Source organism: Myotis daubentonii, chromosome 18 (genome assembly GCF_963259705.1).
Source record: "Myotis daubentonii chromosome 18, mMyoDau2.1, whole genome shotgun sequence".
NCBI lineage: Eukaryota > Metazoa > Chordata > Mammalia > Chiroptera > Vespertilionidae > Myotis > Myotis daubentonii.
The window spans coordinates 13634668-13659823 of record NC_081857.1 but is presented as its reverse complement, the minus strand read 5'-3'; the positions used below and the strand labels follow the sequence as shown (position 1 = coordinate 13659823).

Sequence of the window (25156 nt, the reverse complement as noted above, 5' to 3'; positions counted from 1 at the left end):
GAATCGAACCAGTGACCTCTTGGTTCATAGGTCGATGCTCAACCATGAGCCACACCAGCTGGACTCCATATAAAGATTGAATGGTAATACAGATATAGCAGGGGCCAAAGCTAGACTAGAACTGAGATTCAGGTACAGCTCATAGGTAGCTTAGATGAACCCTTATCCCCCCAACTTCCAACCTCTCAATCTCTGCCCCTTGTGGATCTACCTGTACCTACTGGTTTTACAGGGAGAGAAGCATCCCAGGAAAAGATCTTAACTGAGACTGTATGTAAACCTGTCTGGCATATTGGAGGGTGGAGTGAAGGAGACCGTCCAAATTTCTGAAAGGAGCACTGACACTCAACAGTCATAAAAAGGAAGGCGGTATCTGTCATAGAAAAAAGCCATTCTAAGCAACAGTGTCTGGAGCCAGAGTAGAGACCCTTGTGCACGGTGGTGCCTAGTAAATGAACCCACGTTTGTCAAACCGCTGTGGCTATGGACTCACACTCCGTGCAGAAAACATGCTGTGCACGAACTAGAAGAACGGCCTCTTTAAACTGTTAGTACTTTGGAGCCCTCGACTCTGACAAAGGACTGAGCCTCCCACAGGAGAAGTCTGTTTCTCACTTGCAAAAGAAAGCACAATTGTCATGCCCCTGGGACAACTGAGAACCATGCTGGTAGAGACCAACTGCTACAGCTACGAGCAGTGCTGACAATGTCGGGGTGCAGACCTGGCCAGAGAAGAACGGTTTAGAGCAACAGGCCACAACGGAAGCAGCAGTCTGGGCTAATCTGCGAGCTACCGAATGGCACCCCTTAGAAGCTCCCTAAAACAGCTGAAGGAATGGGAAAGGCGAGAGATTGAAATCTCCATGTGAATGAGTACGTGAAGCTGGCACTAATAAGATTTGAGCATTAATGTTAATGTGTCCTATTCATGTCCATTTAATAGAGCAACTTGGCAATATTGGCACGCTCTCATTCAGATTAGCAGGGAACTTAGCAAATCTTAACCGCCAAATTCATTCCCAAATTAATAAATATTACAAGCTGTATATAACTCTGATGTTGGCCCTAGCCAGTTTGGCTCAGTGTATAACTCTAATGTATTTCATTAAATACAGATTAATATAACTGGTTTTTGTGATATACTATATACATTTATATTTATTACATGTATTTGAAATATACTAAAGCTGAGCCCAACTGATTTTAGATAAGTAAGCAGCTTATTAAACAGTCTCAAGTGGAATATAACATGAAACAGCTTAATTTTCACTCTAATTTCTATGTTTTAATTGTATGGTATGAAATTTCCCCATGCTGCCCTTAATTTGATCTTAGGGCAGAGTTCAGACATTCCCAGTCACTCTCTGTTAGTAAAGAATCTCAAGCTAGTAGAATTTAAAGACTCCATTCCCAAGTCTAACTCAAATCTCATTTCCACACCTCAATTTCTAATGTAAAACAGAGTTAATAACAGTCCACAGCACACAGAACTGTTAGAAGATTAAATGAAGTAATATACAAGCTTCCAACAGTGCTAGTTACATAGTACGCACTTGAAGTATTAGCTTTCATTACTCCCTCCCACGGACAGCAACTAACCTTTTGCTCATGGAACTCTGAGTGGGAGACAAAGTGAGGTCAGCACTTCTAACCCTCCTACTCCAGGACCTCGGCAATGCAGGTTGGAGTACTTTTTCCCCCTTCTCTCTTCCAACTCTAATTACTATGACGTGTAGGGAAAAGAAATGGCAGGAAATGCTAGGATGGCCTTACTGGCTGCCCGCAGGCAGCAGGAAGGCACCCTAATCTCATTCTAGCTTTAGTCCCCTGGGGTAGCTTTTGCTGATGTGATGGTTACGTCACAGGTGAGGCAGCGACTTCATTTGTTCGGCTTCATCTCAGCCTTCCCAGGAGAGGGCAGCCAAGTCTTCCTTCCCCAGCCTTCGGCAGTCCACGCTCCCATCCCCTGAAAAGGTAGGGTGTCCCCTGGCAGGCTGGCCGCCCGCTATGCCTGTCCCCCACAGCTCCCATTCCCTCCCCTGCTTCCCATGCTCCTTCTCAGGAAGCCTCAAAACATCCCCATGCCCTCCCGGAATTCCAAGTGCTCACTGCCAAGTGAGATGGGGGAAAAGAGCTGTTAATTCCCCAACTTTCAAAGCCGACTCTCTTTTACTTCTCAGTGTGTTTATTTGATAAGGGTTAGGATTGGAGATATGGGGGATGGAATGACATTGGGGACTAACAGAACCACTTGGGGCTACCTCGTAGTAAATAATTAGGGAAGTGTTTGGCTCAGACTGTTAGTGGGTGCTAGATAGCTACAGATTTAGGATGGGGTGTGGGGAATTTAGTATCACCTCCTTATTCCATCTTTGGGCCCCTCGTCACCAATAACAAATGTCCCAAGAAAAGTCCCACTAAATCATCCTGAAATAGGGATAAACTACCCTCTCCAAACATCACTGTAACCTATTGTAGGTATACCAGTAGGTCCTGATGCACAAACTGAAACAATCAAATGCCTAGGTTGAGGGCAGACAGGGACCGAAAGTGGGTGCATTCTATATATTTGAAGGATGATCCTCTTTGCCCCTAAATACTCATAAGAAATGTATATAGTAAACGAGGATGCTGTTGTAGCAGGAATATAGCTGTCAAACATGAAAGACTTATTTCTCCCATTCTGGGGGCAAATCAAGAAGAATGTGAAAGCAGAAAGAGCAAAAAGCATGTTAAAGAATCAGACTCAAGAAGTCCAAAATATAAATCATTCACAACATTAATGCTTCAGGATAATGAGGGAAACAGCTTGTAACTAAGAAAATCAGATTCATGACTTCATTTCAATTAAATATAAAAACTGAGTTACTAAGTTTGTAAGGGAACACTATGTGAGAAAGTGAAAATTCACACAGAAGTAAAGTGAAATAAATTATTGCATGAAACAAAAGAACAACCCAAAGCAATTTAATCGAGAGCTACAGAAATTCTGAAAACAGAAAAATCAATGTGTGTGTGTGTAAATGAGAACTTTCATGGCAGAAGCTGGCCCTAACTTTGGCCTTGAAATACGGAGCTAAATAGGCAGAGACTCTGAAGTGCCACATTAAGGTACAATATCAAGGAAGGTACAAAGTCAGGAGTAACCACGATGACCACAGGGAACAATGAAGAGACTAGCTAACTGGAGAAGGTGTTAAACAATAGGAGAACAAGGAAAGCTTACCTTAGATATTTATATACTTCATGCTCAAGCTTGTTTTCAATATTTGGATTTTAACCCTGAATACTATTAATAACTTTCAATAAAAAACTTCCTAGTGACGGGACCTTTTGTTCAAATAAAATCTAAATTATTTAAACCAATAAAAGAATAGATAAGGAGCTACATCTGTATTCTCCTTGTTTGTTTTATTTATTTAAATGCTTTACTGTTGAAAGTATGACATATGTCTCTTCTTCCCCATTGACCTCTCCCCGCCTACTCCCACCCCCCCAACACATGCCCTCATCCCCCTACTGTCTGTGTCCATTGGTTATGCTTATGTGCATGCATGTAAGTCCTTTGGTTGATCTCTTACCCCCTGCTTCTCCCCTGTATTCTCATTTTTATTCCCCACCCCTCATTTTATCTTATTCCCAGAGCAAACTGATACTCACAATCTATAGGACTCATTCCTGGAGCACAGGTTTAAAAATATTGCGGGATATTTTGGGGGTCTGAACTAGCTTTTAGTTGGTCCCATCCTCATCTAATTCCATAGCCTATTTCCTTTACTCATGGTTTCACTGCAAGCTCTTGGGAGACATACACTCCATGAGGCTTAATGTTGGAAATATTTAAGTCAGTACAACTTTTGTAATATAATGTCGTCCAGTGTACTTTAAAGAACATAAGCTTATGAAAATACGGCTTCGGTTTAATTTATGTCAATATTTTAAGTGATTTTAAAATAAGCAAATGTTGTCTAATTATAGAACCTGTATAATTATAGAACTTTTATCAAAATCCAGCTTAGTCTTAGGCAAAAGGGCAAAATACTTGGTTAGAAGAGCATTAAAAAAAAAAAAAAGCTTATTTATATGGTGTTCCTACAGGTCCTATCAGAAGAGAGACGACCTGTTTCGGACGGTTTCTAAAAGGTTTGTCAGAGGTGAAGCGACGAGGGTAGCTGGGGACTCAATTTAAATTTTAAGAGTAACATCCTGATAGGGGAGGAAAGAGCTACTTTGCCTTCTTGACTAATAAAATATCAATAAAAACACAGTTGTTTCCATTTTTTTAAAAAGATAACTCCAAGTTTATAAACTCCTTTTTTCAACAAATTAGACTCAGAAAAGTTAATTATGTCACAGATAAGAACAATCAAAGATAAATTTGAGCCGAAACCGGTTTGGCTCAGTGGATGGAGCGTTGGCCTGCGGACTGAAGGGTCCCGGGTTCGATTCCGGTCAAGGGCATGTACCTGGGTTGCGGGCACATCCCCAGTAGGAGATGTGCAGGAGGCAGCTGATCGATGTTTCTCTCTCATCGATGTTTCTAACTCTCTATCTCTCTCCCTTCCTCTCTGTAAAAAATCAATAAAATATATTTTTTTTAAAAAAGATAAATTTGAAATAAGTTCATCCACAGTGTGTTCATTTCCTGACTAAGTCAGACTATGATGAGAAACAAACCCACGCACTCCACGGAGCTCACCTGGGTGCGGTCTGTGCTAAAAACAAGAAAAGGCGAATGAGAGCCTGAACAATAAGCCATTGACAGCACCCCTACCCCAACTGTGTCCTCCATGCTAAGCATCCCAGCGTCCCACTGAGGGACAGCAGGCAGTGGGGCGGGAGGGGGGGGGGGAGAGGGAGAGGCATACTGACAACAGACCATCAGGTGCAAATCAGTGTGATGAGCGGCGTGATGCTCAGCCACCTTTTAGGACCAGTTCCAAGGGTGCTCGCAGTCAAGCATACACCACACGCCAAAAAGAGGAAGGGTAATGGAGGATTCTTCTGAAACCCAGTATGGCCTCACAGGCTATCCTTGTATCATCACAACATTTTATAATATACGGGAGGAAAATATTCTACAATTTCCAGGGAAAATAAAACATCTAAAAATGCCCAACTAAAATGAAATAGGCTTCTTCTAGCAACACTCCAGGGAGAGGACAATGGCCAAACCATTAATCAGCTAGGAAGTTAGAATAAAGGGACTTTCGTAAGCACGGCACTTCACGGGGCTCCCCTCCGTAACAATCCTTCTCTGGAAACTTCTGGAAGATATATTCCACACCAAAGTGAGGAAGCAAGCCTAAGGCTGTTGATGTCTTCTGTACTTTTATTTACACGAATTACTTTCTTAAGAACTAAAAGGTGTTCGTAAGACTGGGGTTAGAAAGGTGGCTAAGGGCTTTAGGTTTTAATGAGATTGGTAGAAGCTGAACATCTAGGCACTCACTCTACAGACACAATCCACAGAACTGCCTAATGGGTGCTAGGAACTGTTCCATTTAGCTCCTTGACTGAGACTCCTATTATTGCTAAACTAAACTATAACAATTTCTTGCCTGAACAGTTAACTTATCTCCTAATTTCTCACCTCTCCAATCCATTATAGACGGATAGTGTTACCTTCCTCCAACAAATGTCAGGCCATGTAATGCTCCCATTTAAAAGCCTTCTAATGCAGCAGTTCTCAACCTGTGGGTCGCGACCCCTTTAGCGGTCAAACGACCCTTTCACAGGGGTTGCCTAAGACCATCCTGCATATCAGATATTTACATTACGATTCATAACAGTAGCAACATTACAGTTATGAAGTAGCAACGAAAATAATTTTATGGTTGGGTCACAACATGAAGAACTGTATTTAAAGGGCCAGAAGGTTGAGAACCACTGTATCTAATGGCTTTTCATTGCCAAAGATGCAAATTGCTTAGCCCAGCAGCTAAGACCTAAATGATCTCCACCAAGTTAACTTTTCAGTCTCCTGTTTTACTCTTCCAGCCACACACGACCACCTGCTGCTTCTGGGACTCAGCAGAAAGAAGTTAATTTTCTCCAAAAAGCTAGTTTTCTGTCTCTGTCTCAGACATTTCAGAATATACTAGGGCATGAGTTAATGATTCACTGTAAAGCGTTCCTTACAATATGCTCATATCTTGTATATACAGCCATAAACAATTAAAGTTCAGTAAAAATGTTTTTGTCTATAAGTATAGATATCAAATTTCCATGTTTTGGTGTAATTTGGCCTTCTTTAATCAGGGCTATGTATTTACGTGTAAATAAATGAAAGTAGAAAATTTGTAGACATGTAACAGATATCATATAAAACTATAATACTGGAAATCATAAGAAAAAGTAGAGAATACAGCAGAATGACCTTGTCATTTAATAACACACCTAAAACTTCAAGATAACACATGATAAATTAAATTTTATAAAAAGGGAAGAACAAACTTTTGAAAGACAAGTGTAATTATTTAACATACCTTGTTAAGTTCCTATTAATCTGTTGAATGGATCCCTAACCATTTACAATGCTTCCTACCAGCTCTTTATTATTTATCAAATCCCTAAGAATGCCATTGTTTCTGTGCAGAGAGAGCTTTTAATACTTAAAATTGGCCCCAAACAGTTTACCATGGTGGGGGCCTGAATATACTGAAAATTTTGTAATTAAGAGTTTTAAAAAATTGCTCTTTAAGAGTAATTTAATAGACAAGAGCTTGAAAGAAATTCAGTAAGTCATCGTTAGTAATTTGTTTGAAAGCAAGATGCTCCAGATGAATTTCGCTTCAGAACACCAATCCAAGAAATTTGACTATATAAACGCAAGAGTCCAAAAGTTAACATACAGAGCAGACAACAAGAAAGTTCAATAACCTGCTGAAAACAGTGAAGATATAGTTAACAGGCTCAATTCTATCTTCTATAATAATAAAAGCATAATATGCTAATTAGACTGGACGTCCCCTTCGGGACATCATTCCAGATGACCTTCCGGATGAAGCCGTGGTGGGCGGGCACTGAGGCAGAAGCGGCTGCTGCAGCAGGCAGGGGCTGGGGCTCAGGCAGAGGCCCACAGTGGCGGGGGGGAGGGGGGGCCTTGCACGATTTCGCGCATCGGGCTCAAGTATAAAGAAAACAAAGTAACAGATATAAGGCTAGTCTTTCAAAGAAATTTGACATTAATATTCTACAGAAAGTAGTCTGAGAAGTATTTCCTCTATATGTAGGAGACTGGTTGAATAAGCTTCATACTTATTCAAGAGTATAAACTGTAGATGAAAAAAAGGAAGATTGCTATGACCTCATATGGAGTGATTGCGAAGATATCTAAGTGCAAAAGAAAGATGAAAAAGAAAAAATATATATATATATACACACACATTTATACATAAACACATACTTATACATAGTATACTACCTTTTTATATAACAACAAAGGGGAAATAAAGAAGTGCATTCTTATTTTTGCAAAACAAAACACAGGAAGGATAAACCAGAAATGAATGAAAGTGGTTACCTACACAGATAAGTGGGAATGAAGTGGAGGAAATAAAGAAAATGGGATTTACCTGACTATACCTTTTATTTTTAAACTATGTGAATGCTTTATAAATTGAAAAGATGGAAAACAAACCCAGCACTGGATGAAACAAAAATATGAACTGAACTATATTTATACCAAATAAGTACATAACTACAATGAAGAACATAAAAAGAACTAATCAGGTAACTTTTGGACACATTACTTATACACCCTTACTGGGATGTAGTCTAAGGATAATAGAATGCAAACAATTCTTGAAATTTATTTAAGAAGTTTAGTGTTGCGGAAACCGGTTTGGCTCAGTGGATAGAGCGTCGGCCTGCGGACTGAAAGGTCCCAGGTTCGATTCCGGTCAAGGGCATGTACCTGGGTTGCGGGCACATCCCCAGTGGGAGATGTGCAGGAGGCAGCTGATCGATGTTTCTCTCTCATCGATGTTTCTAACTTTCTATCTCTCTCCCTTCCTCTCTGTAAAAAAATCAATAAAATATATTAAAAAAAAAAAGTTTAGTGTTCAAAGTAGTATTTGTGTGGCAATTCCCAAACTGTTTTGTGTGTAATGTGGACAGAACAAATAAATAAATACAGGGATGTTGTTGGGAACCACAGCTCTTACTGCGGTGAGAGGAGGTATAAACTCAGAACAAGAAAAGGAGGGGAAGAGCCCGGTGATGCTGGATTCGAATCAGTGATATCAGAATGGACTGTGTCCTCTGAGAGAGCCTGGCAGCAATGACAGCCAGTGGTAACAAGCACTTCTAGAGCTTGGTTTCTAAATACCATTCCTCACCAAAAGAAAGCGGACTACTTTAAAAATGATCGATTCTGGAATAAGCCAGTCACAGAAAGACAAATACCACAGGATTTCACTTATATGTGGAATTGAATGAATAAAATAGACAGACAAAATAGAAACAGACTCATGGATACAGAGATACTGTCAGAGGGGTGAGAGTTAGGAGCTGGGAAAAAGGTGGAGGGTTAAGCAAACACACACACACACCACCACCAACACCAACACATAGACACAGACAACAGTACATTGATTATCAGAGGGAACTGGGGTTGGAGAGGTAGGAGAGGATAAAGGGGGCTTAAATGGTGATGGAAGGAAACTTGACTTTGTCTGGTGAACACACAATACAATGTACAAGTGATGTATTATAGAATTGTACACCTGAAACCTATATAATTTTATTAATCAAGGAAGGCCATCCCAACAAATTCAATAAAAAATCCAACTAGGATAACTAGTTAAATTTTAAGACAATTATCAATGTCAATTTATTCAACTGAATATGCACAAATTTTAAATTAGGGTGGATTTTTTTTTTTTTTAAGGAACACAATAATCTATTCACTCAGGTATTCGACATTTACTCCTACAGAAAAGCAGATTTCTTATTCAAAATGCTATTTCTCACTATTAGTAGTTTTGCATGTGTAAATTATGTTTGACATTTGATACTGAAGTTAGCAGAAAACAAAATATAATAGCAGTTAATGAGTTTGTAAGGAGAGAAAATGTATTAAAGTTACTTAGATGGGCACCATCTACACATTTTAAAATACCAAGGAACTCCTTTTCATGTTAGTACAAAGCTTTAGTATTGATCAACCACTTCAATCACGTCAAGAGGAACAAAATGTACCAAAAAGAGCAAAATTTTGATGTAGAGAATAACTACAAACTGTACGTTTTTGATAAGGTATAAAATGCAGCCATTGTAATTTTACTGAACATTTTTTGTTTGCCTTTGTTTACTGTAAGCACATAGTAATTACATTGTAAGGTCAAAAACATTACTAATGTCAACCATCTGTATGTTCCAGCAGTTTCCAAAGCGTTATTGGCAGCACAACTGAATGATGTGCTGACTCACACTCTCTTTCTACATCTCAACAATCATCACAGCAAACTGCCAAAGAAATGATTTGTGAAATAATCAACACTTTACTTACTCAAATACCTAATTGTTACTTTAATCTCTTTAGAGAAGTCAGTTAGTTACTAGTCAGATGAAATGATCATGTTAGTGATTAAGATTCTTCCTAAGCAATATCTCCAGTGTATCCTATTCTCAAAATGTTAATTTGTAATGTTTCATACTGCCAATTGTTAATCATCGTGCTCTTGTAAACATAACGCAAAAAAAAAAAAAAAAAAAGAGGCACCTATCTCTCTTGTTATCTTATCCCTGGAGCTTAGAGATGTACAGAATTTTCCTAAACAATAATTTCTAATCTCCCAGAACCCGTCACATTAAGGGAAAAAGTGCTATTTAACATACATGGTGCATGCTGGTATTTTTCCTAATTTTTAAATTTCGTCATACATCACATACAAACGTAATTTATATGAAACATAAACATAATGAGATTATGTAGAGATTGTATTTCTTTTGTTTAGCTTGTCTGCACTCTTTGGTGTTCATTCCCTTTTCTATTTAAGTCTCCCCTCTCTTCCTCATTACTCCCCACACCCACCCCTGCACAGTGTATTCCATAACAACCCAGTATATTTCTGTCTTCTGCCAAGCTCACAGAATCACACACAGACACGAGCAAGAATGCATACGCCAGGGTGGGGGTTGGCGGCACACTGCCAGTGTCCCCAGGTATCCACTTCCCTCTTCTTTCTTTGGGGCCCAAGAGCCACCGCCAAATACGGGCAGGGCACATGGCTGTAGCATAAGGAGGCTGCTTGACCATGTGACTAGGTCTGGTCAAGAGGGATGATGAAAGAGGAATGATTCAGGCAACGTAGACTGGACATTTTCAAAACAAAAGTGGCTTTCTCCCTGGTCTCTTTCTTTCTGAAGGATGACACTTACAGATAAGGTACTGGAGAGCAACCGACACCTCAGACCCAGAGACTGACGCCACATGCTGAGGACGGTGGAACTTCCCCACTAGCCCGGGTCCCCAATGACATCACTGAGCACATCACCCCCTGCACACCCTGGATTGTTATGAGGAGCTCACAAATTCTCTTCTTCAAAGCACTACACCCTTAGCAACACATAATTTTATTATGAATGTTTCACATGCAAAAAATAATTTTTGCATTTTAGATTTTCTCTCCTCAAACAATACCTGCTCTAGTTTTATTTATTCTTTTTTAATGCTATCAATTATTTCTTAATGAGAAAAAAACAAAGTGTTCAAGCATTCCCCTTAATAATTATTCACTTTACATTCAGCGCTTTTCCACCACAAGTAAAGCCACAAACAATATTGTCAGAATGCATCCTGCACACTCGGCTTTGATTTCTACAGGATGGATTCTCAGAAGACCTGCAGATGAGTCAATGGTGGATATACCGTCAGAGTTTGCCCTCTATTAAAAGTAGATTCACATTTCTACCAGAAGAGGATGGAGACCCAGTTTTATTTTCTCCGGGTAAATGACAGGTTATACCAGCATCATTTATAGTCTTTTCTCAATGTATTGATAATAAACTTTGTTATTAAATTTTTTTTTAATATTGATTCTTGGGCAGGGAAATACAAAAAGAAAACAGAACCTGCTCTGCCAGAAGTATTTAAAGTAAGAAAGTGCTCAAGATCCAGTAGGGACGTGTCAAAAAGATACAGGAATAAGCTCGAATGAGCAACAGAGAGCCAAATTTGGAGCAATTTGAACATCCAAATGAAAAAATGACAGGAATGGATTATAACATTATATACAAAAGATGAGTACTAATGCTAAAAGATAGTAATAATTGATTTAGGCAAGACTCGTCAATAAATGCTAAAAACCACTGAGTATTGGAGAACAGGGTAGTCACACAGTCTCAATGTACCAGCTCATTAAAAAGTATGGGGGAACCTTTAAAATGGAGCAGTCTAGTGGAGAGCACACCATTTAAATCAAGCAAAGTCAGTAGCACCAATAACGTGACCAATTGAGATTATGTGGTCCCTACTGTGACACTGAGGACACTTCACCCATGCAAAAAATATTAACCACAAAAAAGTGAGCATTTTTGTTATTCAGATTTTGCATAATACTATAAAACTTGCGTTCCCAAGTCTTGAGCTATAGTCAACCTATGTTTACCAACCTATGTTTGTATTTTAAAACATCTGTAATATTCTCAGGATATTTAATCAGACATCTACTGAAACTATGATTTATGTTAAATTCTTCAAATTAGTTTATATAGAAAAAGGTGAATAAATAATGAAGGCGGAAAAACACTATATGACATTAATTCAATAAACATATACAGGCTACTTTTCTCTGTGTATACTATTTGACAGGTGCTAGGCAAACAAGGATAAGTCTGGCAAAGTAAATGCCACCTTTATTCTTTTCATAAAACTCTCTAATCATAATAAATCCAATGAAAAAAGCAGTATTAACCTAAATTCTGGTCTTAAAGGACTATGCAAAGGTGGATCTAAATTAGTTAGAATCCTCATTTAACTATATTAATCAATATAATAGAAATACTGTAATATAAAATAAGTGTTATATTAACTGATTCATTATAGAAGTAGAAAATATAGTGATTAAAAACAGGGGATTTAGAATCAGACTGGCTGTTTGCATCCTGAGCCCACTGTAATTTTACAGTTCCTCCATCTGTAAAATGGAGCTGATAATATGATGTTATGAAGATTCAATATGTCAGTGCACACAAAGATCTTCGCATACTTAGTGGCAATCACACAAACACACATATGAATGTTCATAGCAGCATTATCTGCAATAGTAAAAAACTGGAAATGCGCTAAATGTTCATCAATGAATGAATGGACAGAGACCATGTGGTACATCTACCACGATGAAATACAGCTCAGTAATACAAAGGAACAAACTACTGCCCTAGCCGGTTTGGCTCTGTGGATAGAGCATCGACCTGCGGACCAAAGGATCCCGAGTTCGATTCCGGTCAAGAGCATGTACCTGGGTTGCAAGCTCCTCCCTGGCCTGGGCCCTGGTCAGGGCTTGTGCAGAAGGCAACCAATCGATGTGTTTTTCTCACATCCATGTTTCTCCCTCTCTTTCCCTCTCCTTTCCACTCTAAAAATCAATGGAAAAATATCCTCAGGTGAGGATTAAAAACAAAATAAAACAAAGAGAACAAAGTTCTGACACATCGACATCAAGAAATAAACCTGCTAAGAGAAAGAAACCAGACAAGAGACTATAGATTATATGGCTCCATTTATATGAAATATCTAGAATGGGCAGATTTATAGAAAGCAGGTTGGTGACTGCCTGAGACTGAGGGTGAGAATGAAGATTAATGGTAAGTGAGCATGAGAGATCTTATTAGGAAATGAAAATGTTCTAGAAATAAATTATGGTGATAGTTGTACCACTCAGTAAAATCACTAAAAAAATCAATGAATCATACACTTGAAATGAGTAACTTTTACACGTAAAATAATCTCAATAAAGTTGTTTTCAAAAAATAGTTACTACTACATGATCTCACTCACATGTGGAATCTAATGAACAAAATAAACTGATGAATAAAACAGATCCAGAGACGCAGAACACTGTCCAGCTTAAAAACCTCCCAGGACTCTGTATTTCCCATGAGACAATGTCCAGTCCCCTGAGCATTCAATCCTATCACCTGCCCATCTAAACCCAGACCCTGAATTAGACCCTGCAGGGCACTCTCTTCTGCTTTCACTCAATCACTATCCATGGTGTTGAGACAGTTTCCTCTCAAGTCCAGCTCACCTCTTCCGTGAAGACTGCATTAGACATCCCCATGTGCCCACCTCCCAAGCGAAGTCTGAGTCACCTCCTGCTCTGTGTTCCCACAGGACTTTGTTCATGAAAGCAACAGACCTCTCATCACATTGCAGTACACATGTACTCATGGTGTTCCCCCTCCAGTCCGTGGCTCTTTGAAAGAAGCTTGTTTTATTCCTATTTCATCCACAGTCCTTAGGCTGGCACATAAAAAGACTTCAACAAATGTTTATGAAATAGATACATCTCATTTCAGAGTGCCTAAAATCCATCTACCCTGGATGTTTTATCAAATAATTGAGGGCAGTCGTGGTAGGAAAGTAAAGATGGGTCCTACATGTTTAGGTAGAATATTTGCCAGCTCCAGTGGTTTAGGCAAGAACAGAAGAGCCACTGAGGTTATGGCCCTCTCCTCACTGCTCTGCCACAGACACAGAGCCACGCTAAGATAACAGGACCACACGGAAGAAGCAACCAAGACGTGTAGGGGATGCGGGAGGAGGAGAAATAAATAGGGAAAAAGACAAATCCCAAACTGAAGCTACAAAAAGGGACGTGTCAAGGGTCACAGATTACAAACTCGGACTTGCTCATGACTACTATCATCTCCGTCACCGCTTTCACCACTCTCACTGGTAGCAACCATTTACTGATCGCTTACCTGTTGGCAGCTGGACGCTGTGCTGAAAACGACCACACATGTCCTTCAGCGTTCATGACAACCCTATCACAGAGGTATTATCCATATTTCAGAGACAATAAAACAAACCTATAAACAATTAACTGCAGTGCCCATGGTTTCATAATTAATATGTTAAGTCATAGAGCCGGGATGTGAAAGAGGGTCAGCTTCAAACTTCTCTTTCTGCTCCGCTATCCACGTGCCAGGGGTGTAAACAAGCTGGGGGCTGGCTTTACTGCTTTGCATTACTTGGTTACCTTTGTGAACACACGTCTTATTTTCGTCATCACTAGAATGATATCTATGAGGGCACAGTCCGTGTCTAATATGCTCTATTTCTTCCCTAGCATCTCAAAATGATTTTTCTATATAGTAATCACTCAGTATTCGATTGGGTTCTTACTATACCTGGTTACTAGTAGAAGTAAAAAGGTTTATCAATCTTTAGTTAGCATTAAGCCAAATACAAAAAAAAGATGATGTAGCTCTTCTGACTATAGTATGTGCTGGGGTAAGACTTTACGTCATCAATTGGAATAGGCCCTAAAACAACAACCACAACTATAAAATTGAGGATGGTTTGGTATAATAATAAAAACGCTAAGATATACTGCTCTTTTCTTTAGATCTGGGTATAAAGATAAAAATTATATACGAATAGTCATATATTATAACAAGCACATGAACTTACTTAGATGTGGAAATCAATATGCTTTAATTGTTAAAACCTCTTATTTCTCTTGTAGAAAGATGTAAAAACATGTGACAGTGGACTTATGTCTTCTACATAGTTCTAAAGTCTATGTCAGTACATGAGGCAAAAATCAATTAGAGACAAAATAATCTTTGAAAAGTCCTTAAATCACCCTTCAAGCACAGTGTAATACAGTACCAGCTCTCAATAAACCCATCTCGACAGTTTTTCCTCCCGCGCGGAGCAAACATCACCATTTCCTCTGCTGCGTGCCACATGGAGTATTTGGCTCACGCCTGGAGGCCACTTTGAAGGAAAGCGCGCATTTACACACGGGCATCACACTCAACACTCTGAGGAACTTCGACTGTATCAGTCCTGGAGCAGGTACTCAGGAACCACTCCACCTGAGAGAACAGCGTATCCCCGTCTTTCGCGTCATGCTTGCTAGGCATATGCTCATTGTGGAAAAAGAGCTAGAGTTACTACTGTATTTAAATTATTTAGTGTTTTGTTTTGGGTGTTTTGGTTTTCAGCGTGAGCCCAAAGATATACATTTGATTAAGTTATATTCCCAGACATGTGACTCTACTGTACCTGCGATCTCTTGTTGATTGTGCAGCCACAGATGCCGAGAGTTTTAGGCACAAATTATCTAACACTATAGTGTGTCATCTAAAAAAAAAACCTGATCTTACCTTCATCTATTGATGCTTCGCTACTGTATCCATCATACTCTGCAGATAGAGGGCTGTATTTTTGTCTTGTTTCCCAAGTATAGTTCTTCTGTCTAGAATCAGCCAATGGGAGCCTGGAATTGTGTGTTCGGGATAAGGCCTCGTGGTATTTACCCAGTGCTTCATCTTCACTTTCAGAGGATGAACCGTGCTCATCTCTGTCCATGTAGGAATTATCTATTTGCAACAACAAGGAGAGCAAATCAAAATTTTAATGCAATAAAGGATGATGAATTTGTTATAGTTTTATATATATATATATATATACATATATATATACACACACACATATGTATATGTATACATATATAATATACACACGTATATGTGTCATATATATCCATATACACACAAATATATACACACATAAAAACAAATACACAATCTAAATTTTCAGCTTTAGAGAAGTATAAACTTTTCACTTAAAAAGCCCAAGACTTTTTTTTTAAAGCCTAAGATTTAGATTTTATGGAGTTTTTAAAATGTATTTTTATTGATTTCAGAGAGGAAGGGAGAGAGAGAGATAGAAACATCAATAATGGAGAGATTCATTGATGGGTTGCCTGCTGCACGCCTCCCACTGGGAATCGAGCCCGCAACCCAGGCATGTGCTCTTGACTGGAATCAAACCCAGGACCTTTCAGTCTGCAGGCTGACACTCTATCCAATGAGCCAAACTGGCTAGGGCTAGATTTTATGTTTTAATAGAAAAAGATTCATTTGTATACTCCAATTACATAAATAATGTTAATCACAGGGATTTCCCTACAATGTTACACATAAAGAAAATAATAGGGCCCATCATTTTACACAATTTTTCTAAAGAATCAATAATATACAAAGGGTGTTATAGGTGTTGCCTAAACATATAGACATGATTCAGATAATTCATGTTACAAAAGATATCATCTTAGCTGAAATTTTCAAAATTGGTAATTCTTATACTGGGAATGAAACAAACGGGCAGACATATACAGGAGTGGGCAAAAGTAGGTTTATAGTTGTGTATACGTGAAACAGACATCTAAAGAACAGAGTTTATTTATTTTTAATTCTCACCCGAAAATGTTTTTTTAATTGATTTTAGAGAGTGGAAGGGAGAGAGAGAGGGAAATAGAGAGAGAGAGAGAGAGAGAGAGAGAGAGAGAGAGAGAGAGAGGAAGAGAGAGAAAGAAGCATCGATCAGTTTGTCTCCTGTACACTCCCTGATGGGGTTCAAACCCGCAACCTTTTGGTGTATGGGCCAACTGAGCACACAGGCAGAGTGTTACTTATTACTATTGTATTATTTGTATTACAACTGTAAGCCTACTTTTGCCCACCCTGTATTATTAGTAAAATTATAGTTGGTAGAACTTTTCTAGAGAACAATTTGGTAATACATATTAAATTTTTAAATCTGTATAGTATCTGATCCATTTCTAAGAATTTATCAATTCCATTTCTAAGAATTCAGCCTAGGAAAATAATTAATAGGTGACAATTCAGTGCATTGTGTTTAATAGTGAAAAAAAAAAACAACAAAAAATAAAATAAAACCTAAACATCCATCACTGGGCCTTGGTTAAGTAAATTATGATCTATCGATGCAATGATATACTTTGCAGTGAATGAAAATGAAGTCAACTTACAAGAACTCACAGGGAAAAAATAACTAAGGTTATAAAATAGAAGGTATATTCATAGTTTCATTTTAAATATATATATATGTATACACACACTCTCTTACATGCAGTAGATACACACATACATGCAGTATATATTTATATACACATACAAAAATGTGCGGAAAAGTATACAAAAACTTAACACTTATCTGCAAATGGTGAAATTACTAGGAAAAGTTTTTCTTACATATACCTATATTTAATATAAAAATTTTAGGTGGTATAAATTCTTTATTATTTTTAAAAGCACTAGGTAAAACTTTTAAAACTGCAGCATGCTAAGATGCATTTAAACTAAGATGCAACCTTCCTAGAATTATAAATCAACTCTAGAAAGATGAAGTGACCACAGAAGGTAGAATTTGTGAGGTCAGTCTAGATATTTTTCTCTATATACTCAGTTGAGATGATCTGTACTAAAGAAATCAAGGTCTGAAATCCAAGTGGGGAGGCGCAGAATAAGTAATTTTACAATATGGGATTGTAACTGAATGTTTAGAGTTAGAGGTAAGGAAGCTTAGGTGTCACCTGGTTTAAGTCCCGCTTTTTAATCCAATAAAATAAAATCACAAAAGGGTAAAACTATGGCCAACGTTTTTGCATTGCCCAACTTGTAGCCACTAGCCACATGCAGCTATTTAAACAATTAAAAATAAAATTTAAAATCCAGTTCAACAGTGCTACTAGCCACATTTTAATTGTTCAGTAGCCATGGGAGACAGTGGTTCTTATACCAAGTAATATGGATAAGCAAAACTTTTCCATCCTTGCAGGCAGTTCTATTGGGCAGTGACAGGATGATGGCAGATCTGGTCTAGAACCAAGGCATTGTGACTTCCGTTTCAGAGCTTTCAGACTTTTGGGGATATCATGGTGGTGAAGTTAAGGTACTGAGGACAACAACTAGAAATTCCACAGTCACACTTCACATGTTATAAAATATTGCCTAACGTAGCCCTGCATTCAGAAAGAGAGAAGAAAACTCTCCCTCCTCTTTTTGTACCTGATAAGCTCTATGTCAGAACCAAGTACATAGGAACTAGTAATATCACAATTTGGCTACATGAAGAGATAATCTATGGGATTAAGTTTGAAAAGGATTTTTAGAATATAACCTGTTTAAGTTTAGTGCTGATTGTAATCTAGAATATTTGAAAGGTATTTGGTTTCTTTAGGTACCAGAATGCTACTTAATAAAAACAAATCAAGACAAAATTTAAAACGCTGTACTGCTACTTGTCAAGTATTTATTACTAGAGAGCACCCTAGTGTTACTTTATGAACAAAATAACACATAAACTATTCTACTTAATATGTATGTCTTTCTTTATTTCTGCTACTTCATGTAATAATATCAAGGCTACCACAAACCTCCGAGTCTAACATTCAAAAGGCTACTAGAAGAGTAGATTCCAAAATGGACATAGAGTTGACCTTTGGTATCTACAAGGGATTGGTTCTAGAACTTTCTGCAGATACCAAAATCCAAGGATGGCCAAGTCCCTTATGTACATCCTGCCAAATACTTTAAATCATACCTTAATCAATAAAGAAAAAAGGAAAAATTAAAAAATAAAGGGGTAATATGCTGCAAAAATAAATAATCTCTAGATTACTTATCATACCCCATACAATGTAAATGCTATGTAAATACTTGATATATTGTGTTGTTTAGGGATTAATAAGAAGAAAAAAGTGTCTGTACATGTTCACTACAGATGCAACCATCACAGGCCTAACTACATAGCACACATCAGCGACAAAGTAACATTTAATATATATATACACATATATAATATATATATATATATATATATATATATATATATATATATATATATATATATATATATATTAAATGGTATATATATGGGGTTTTTTCAACCTGTGGTTGGCTGAATCCACAATTATGAAATCCATAGATGTGAAAGGCTAACAGTATTTCCAAAAACTGGTGTTCCTTTTCAGTTAGCTCATTCATCCTGGATCAGCCTCCATTATATCATTTAAAGAAACATTCATATAATTCATAAATAGCAGATCCTTATTCCATATAAAGTCATGCAGAACTGAAAAAGTCTTCCTCATTTCTACTCTTACTCATATTTTGTTATTTTATGAGAATCTAAATTTATTGAAAAGTTCTAGGTACATATTTTATAAATAAGAACCAGAGTACTTTTGGCCTGTGTTCAGACCAGCAATTAGTGGAAATGATTATGGTATTAACAGAAAGAATTACAGGATTCTGAAGCAATTCTGCAACCAAACCCACATAACTATTGGCTAATTGTTTTGAAAATTGTTATACATATTGTGGTGGAAAATTATAAATGTTTAATTGGAATCTTAATTCTATAGAGAATTCATAAGTAATAGTAGTTTATGTATACTCACTGTATGAACATGTATGGCTAACTGAACAGACACATATCCTGAAGCATATTACTCAAAAAAATAAAATCTATTGTTCCCAAAGGAAAATATAAAACACTTGATATAGGTACCTACTAGGATGGATTTGAAGAGCAACACTGTACAAAGAACTTTGGCGTTAGTTACAAAAATTTTTAAAAAATTTAAATGCAACTAAAAATAAACTCCAACTAAAGGTTTCATACTACTTAAGAAAGCCATGGAGTTTCTGGTTGTAAAAAAAAAACAGACATTTTAAAAACTTAAGGTTGTTGAAAACTGGCCAAGTAATGCAGGGACCAGAGGCAACACTTAGTGTGTGTATTGTTCTTTGAAATGATTGTGAGAGAGAAAAAATGAGTGACTTTAAAAATGTCTCCCAGTAAGAAGAATAAAGAAAGTCTCAAAACAGATATAGAGGCATGTGTAGGAAAGTTCAGAAATTTGGATGATATTTTCCTAATTTCAAAAATCAAGAGAAATTTTATCACTCAAACCCACAGTAGGAGACCTCACCTTTTCCTGGTATTATCTTAGAATATTTTTCATCTTTACTCTTTGCTTTTCCTTTCTTGGCAGAAACGGCTTCACTTTTCTTTGCTTTTACGTCTCCTTTCCCTTTGTAGCATTTTGTTGCTTGTATATGTTCTTTGATTTTTCCATGTAATTTACCTTTAGAGCTAGTTGATGGTGCTAGATGTCTGTCTTCTTTCATAATGGATTTCCGTATCGCATGTCTATCGCTCGCCAAAATATCTTTTGGAGAGTTCTCATTTCCTGAACACTCATTTCCTTTCGACCCTTTATTTTTAATATGGTTTTCAGCTTTCTCTAAATGTTTTTCTCTCTTTTCTTGATACCTTACCTCCTTTAAATCATTCTTACCATTACTAGAAATTCCTAACCCAATGTTTCTATACCTGTCTGTAGGTCTAAGTTCTTGGCAAAGAGATCCAGTCCTTGCATTCTGCTCAACAACTGATATCCCACCATCACTCACATGGCCTTCCACAGAATTCCCAGCATTATTGGTTTCTTGACATTTTGATAGCATCTGTTGCCTATCATTAATATGTTTAAATGGTCTTTCTTCATTTGTTCCTTGATCTTGCCTTTGTGAAACTGAAGTCGTATAACAATTCCTTGGATTTGCTGTGGGCTCTACACTGGATGGCATTTCCTGACAATCGGTGTTTCTGGAGACTTCTGGTGACATGGCGTCTTCTTGTTTAGAAGTATCCACCGCTTCTGCTGCTGACGCGCTTTCCTCTTCTGGGTGAAAGCCATTCATCATGCTTGTCACCTGTTCAGTCACTGCGTCGCTCAAAGCATAGCTGACCTCCCCGACAGCTGTGGTCAGGTCGTCCACAGCGTTACTGATTGTGTCCACCAGGGAGGACACGGAGGGCAGGCTCCGCTGCAGTTTTCTGAAAAATGCCATATTCTATCTCCTTGTCCCTACACGGTGCAATAATGAAATCTTCTCTTCTCAAAATATCAACCACTTGGAATTTGAATTTAACATTTGCCTAAATGTTGCTATTTCTGAGCTGGATATTAGTATTTCGCATGGTGGTTTTTTAAATCGTTCTGTAAATGCATTATGCATTGGAAGAAGCATGTCGAAGCAAAGACTCTTCCAGAAAAAAAGAAAAATCAAACCACTTGCTTTAAATATAATGATATTTTTTCCCACTCCAAAGCTATAACAGCAGCAAGACAATTATTTTCCCCTCAAATACTACTGGTTTTTAATTCTATACCTGTAAGAAGAAGTATAAAAAGGATTTTTACTATATTACTTTTTGTTAATCTATTGATAGTCTATGCAAGGGAACTACCCTATCTTATTAACAAACTACCAATATCAAATTAAGAAAAATACTAAGGGGAAAATATGTAAGCAATTGTGCACAGAGGTTAGAACAGGGGAGGGCAGAGGGTGAACATTTTCTCAGTAGCTATGACAGGCAAAGCATTGTGATTTACAAATTTTACCTTATTTAATCTTATAATAACTCTAGGAGGTAAACACTATTATTCCTATTTAATAAGTGAAAGAAAAACAAGGCTCAGAAAAATTAAGATCCCTGAGAACTTTCCAATGGATTCTCAAGGTCAAAACTATTTTTATAACAAGAGTAAGTAGATATTTAACCTCTCACTTTTAAAAAGAATATTTTTTTAATTGATTTCAGAGAGGAAGGGAGAGGGAGAGAGAGATAGAAACATCAATGATGAGAGAGAATCATCGATTGGCTGCCTCCTGCATGCCCCCCACTGGGGATTGAGCCCTCAATGCAGGCACGTGCCCTTGACCGGTATCGAACCCATGACAGGCCGCTGCTCTATCCACGGAGCCAAACCGACTAGGGCTAACCTCTCACTTCTATTTGCTCACAAAAGAACACTGGAGTCTTTAGCGACTACATGACAGACTGAATGCAGAAGCAGATGTGAGAACCCAGCTGTCCCTTTCTTCTATGCCAGTCATTAGCGATGTTCCAAAACTGTAAAACAATGTCACTCTTCTCACTAAATTTTTTGTTTTAATAAGTATAATTTTTAATTAAAATGTTATTTGTATTAACATGTCATAGGCTTATTGTTGTTTTAATAAATAAATTGATAAAAATAATTAAAACTCTCCTCAGCTTTAACTTCTAATATGATGCATATCAATAGATACAACTCATAAAAAGAAAAGCTCTTTGGGGTGCTCAATAATTTTTAAGAATTTAAAGGGGTCACTGGCCCAAGAAACATCACAAACGCTGGTCCAGAGAATGACTGGAGGCCGCCCAGCGATAGCGTTCGCCAGTCACAAATGATCAAAATGCAGGGCTGAATTATGAGAAACAAATCAAAACCACATAAAGTACTGCAGCTTCCTAATGCAAGTGACAGACGTAATTCAATAGCAAATAGATTTTTACAAACAATGAGGCTGTCACTTTTAAGTCACCAGAAGAGAAAAACCTCTCTCCAATACATGCACACAGACAAGGGGAGCAAATTTTATCTGCGGTAGCGCCTCAAAATTCGTCCACACTAACATCCTGCCTCGATAATGGTTCACTTGCTCCTGCTGTCATTTATGCAACCCAGTCTTCGGAAACAGCAAATAAGGAGCTCAATAACTTTAAAAAATAACTCCAAGGAAATGTTTCCATAAGAGAAAGAACAATATTACAGCCCTCCCTCGTCTTTCCTAGTATTGAGTAACAGTAAGTGATACAATGCCTACGTTGCCACGGAAGGGAAAGGAACACTAATTTTTATACACCAAGTTCCTAAAGAAAACCTTCTCCAAACTATCCAATTATCTATCAGCGGAGAATCCAACAGCAGGTAAAGAAAAGAGTGAAAACTTCCTAAAGCTTTCTAGGGACACGGGGGAAAAGCTAATTCAAGAGTTATTTGGGTAAGAGATTTAAGCCAGACAAAGCAACAAAATTCTCCTTCCTTCTTAAAGCATATCTATTAATGTTATAGTCTAAAAAGTACATCTTTTATCTTAAAAATAAGTTACTTTATAGTCACAGCAATTCATCTTTATGCAATATATTAGCAATTTGTGGACAACATTAAGATTACTGAACCTAATTTACTCAATAGATCTTTTATTCTCACAGAATAGTGGTTCAAATGTTAATTTATAGTATGTCAAAACCAACCTCTTGATTATGTATTTTAAAAAATAATAGGATAGTACAGATAGAAAGAACAAACAAGAGAAGCAGTGACAATACTTACAAATTTTATCTTGTGAATTCTTCCTTGTGCTGTATCCTGAACCAAGATCTGGAAACCCGCCAACATTTTCAAAACAGAACTTCTTATTAATATAGAGAAACAGGAGCAGCATCAAGATAATAAACACCCCAACCGCTGACAAAAATCCAACTGCCTCTGGAGATACTAGAGAGAGAAAAGTCACAGCTGTCAGCATTCACTCCTCTTTTAACCACAAATAAGGAACCCCCCATAGAAATGTCAGATTACTGTCTTTTTAAAATTATATTTTAAACTGTCATAGTTCACAATAGTTTATAAGAAAGACAAACCGCACAGTTTAACAAGTTATTCGATTCACTCAAGAAAATGTATTCAACTCTTCTAAAAGTCTCCCTATAAATTATGTTAGGACAATCTTAAAAGACAAGTCTTCAAACTTGGCAGTTTTACATTTAGCTCATTGAAGCGTATTACAAAAATTTTAACACAAGAATTACAAAAACTATTTCCCATGCACGAGTATATTACTTAATCAAATTTGTGAGAATGTATATCATTACTCCTATCTCTAAAAGCTTCAATGGCCCTTTTTTATTAAATAAACTCTTCAGTTAACCTGACATTCAAAGCCCCAGCCTCTCTTTTCAATATTTTACTCAATCAAATGGTCCCACTCATTGTCTCAGAATCAGGTGCATGCATTACTATACACCTTGTTGTTGCTCTCTCTCTTCCGGTTGCTGTAATGAGCAAGTCTCCTTTCTACCATCTCCCCCTCTACCATCTCCCACTCATCCATTCAACCAACCAATATTTTTGGAGCAGCAGCCATACACCAAGCATTATCATTACACAGTTTGTCTCCCATGAACAGTCTGATGAAAGCAGTTACAACATGGCACAATAAAGGCTATGACTTGGGGGAGGGGGGATTGGTAGGGACTATGAGACCCATAGAAACACTTGATCCAGAGCTGAAAAATCAAGTAAGCTTTTCTGAACATTACGACTTCTATGATTATATTTTAAGAATTAGTAAGAAGTAGCTGAATTAACACTATTCCAGGCAAGAGAAACAGCATGTGCAAAGGTGCAGAAATGGGAGATCATCGTATATTCTAGAAAAATCAGTAAAACTTTGTTATGATGAACCCCCAGATTCTCAAGAAGATCTGATCTCAAAAGAACGCATGAAATCATCCATGGAGAATTTGTAGCATGAAAACAGACAAAATCTTCTCCAACTTCTCCATTCCTCGGCAACCCCTCTTTCCTTTCAACATCTGCCTTATTTGTCACTTCACCAATCATTTGGAGTTAATAGGAACTAAATTTTTGTATCCCCAGTGCCTTAAATATAACACTCAAGTATCAACTGAGAATCAATCCTAAGCCTCAAATACCCTCTCCAACCTACAACCTTTCTTCCTCCACTGCTCAAGTAGCAGCTAAAATGTCATCTCCTCCAAGATTCTTAATCGGAAGAGCCTTGACCATTAGCATCCAACTCACTTGTTTAAAGTGAAGTCACCAACCAGCCAGTGATGAGTGCTCTAATCTCCTAGATTTTCATTCCTTGTGAAAGCCAGGCATCCAGGTGTAGAACCGATATGACACTGCACCTGTTCACAGCGGGGTCAAGTGTTGTGACAGAGGGTGGAGCAGAGAGTGGTGCTGTCAGGGAGGCGCTGAGAGTGAGTGGAGGAGGGGACAGGAACGGGGGGGAAGTGCTCTATGAATATCAGGCTGATGCCGAGGAATAGCTCTTGCTACTAGAACCAAGAAGACAGCTCTGCCCTGCCCCTCTCGCTCTCAGGCTGAAGAATAGACAGGAAAGAAAATAATAATTTAACAGAAAGATCTAAGCTAGATGACAAAAGCAGTGGTATGCACCACGCTGAAAGGTTGAGGTAACAATGAAAACAGAAGAATCATCAGCAGCATTTCTAAAA

General features: G+C 37.8%; 1 protein-coding gene across 3 annotated transcripts in view; it reads right to left on the bottom strand.

Moving 5' to 3' along the window:
• The window catches only part of SYT14 (synaptotagmin 14), a 124087-nt gene that overhangs the window by 66958 nt on the left and 31973 nt on the right, over nt 1–25156 (bottom strand). Inside the window, exons 2-3 of one of the 3 annotated variants that reach the window (XM_059673253.1) lie at nt 23223–23387; nt 15346–15561 (exon numbers count right to left, since the gene is read on the bottom strand). In XM_059673253.1, the coding sequence (XP_059529236.1) occupies nt 15346–15561; nt 23223–23334 (328 nt within the window). In that variant the 5' untranslated portion in view covers nt 23335–23387. Of the gene's footprint in view, nt 1–15345; nt 15562–19982; nt 20908–23222; nt 23388–25156 lie in introns of those variants that run through there. The other 2 variants (XM_059673254.1, XM_059673251.1) reach the window with 2 other exon arrangements.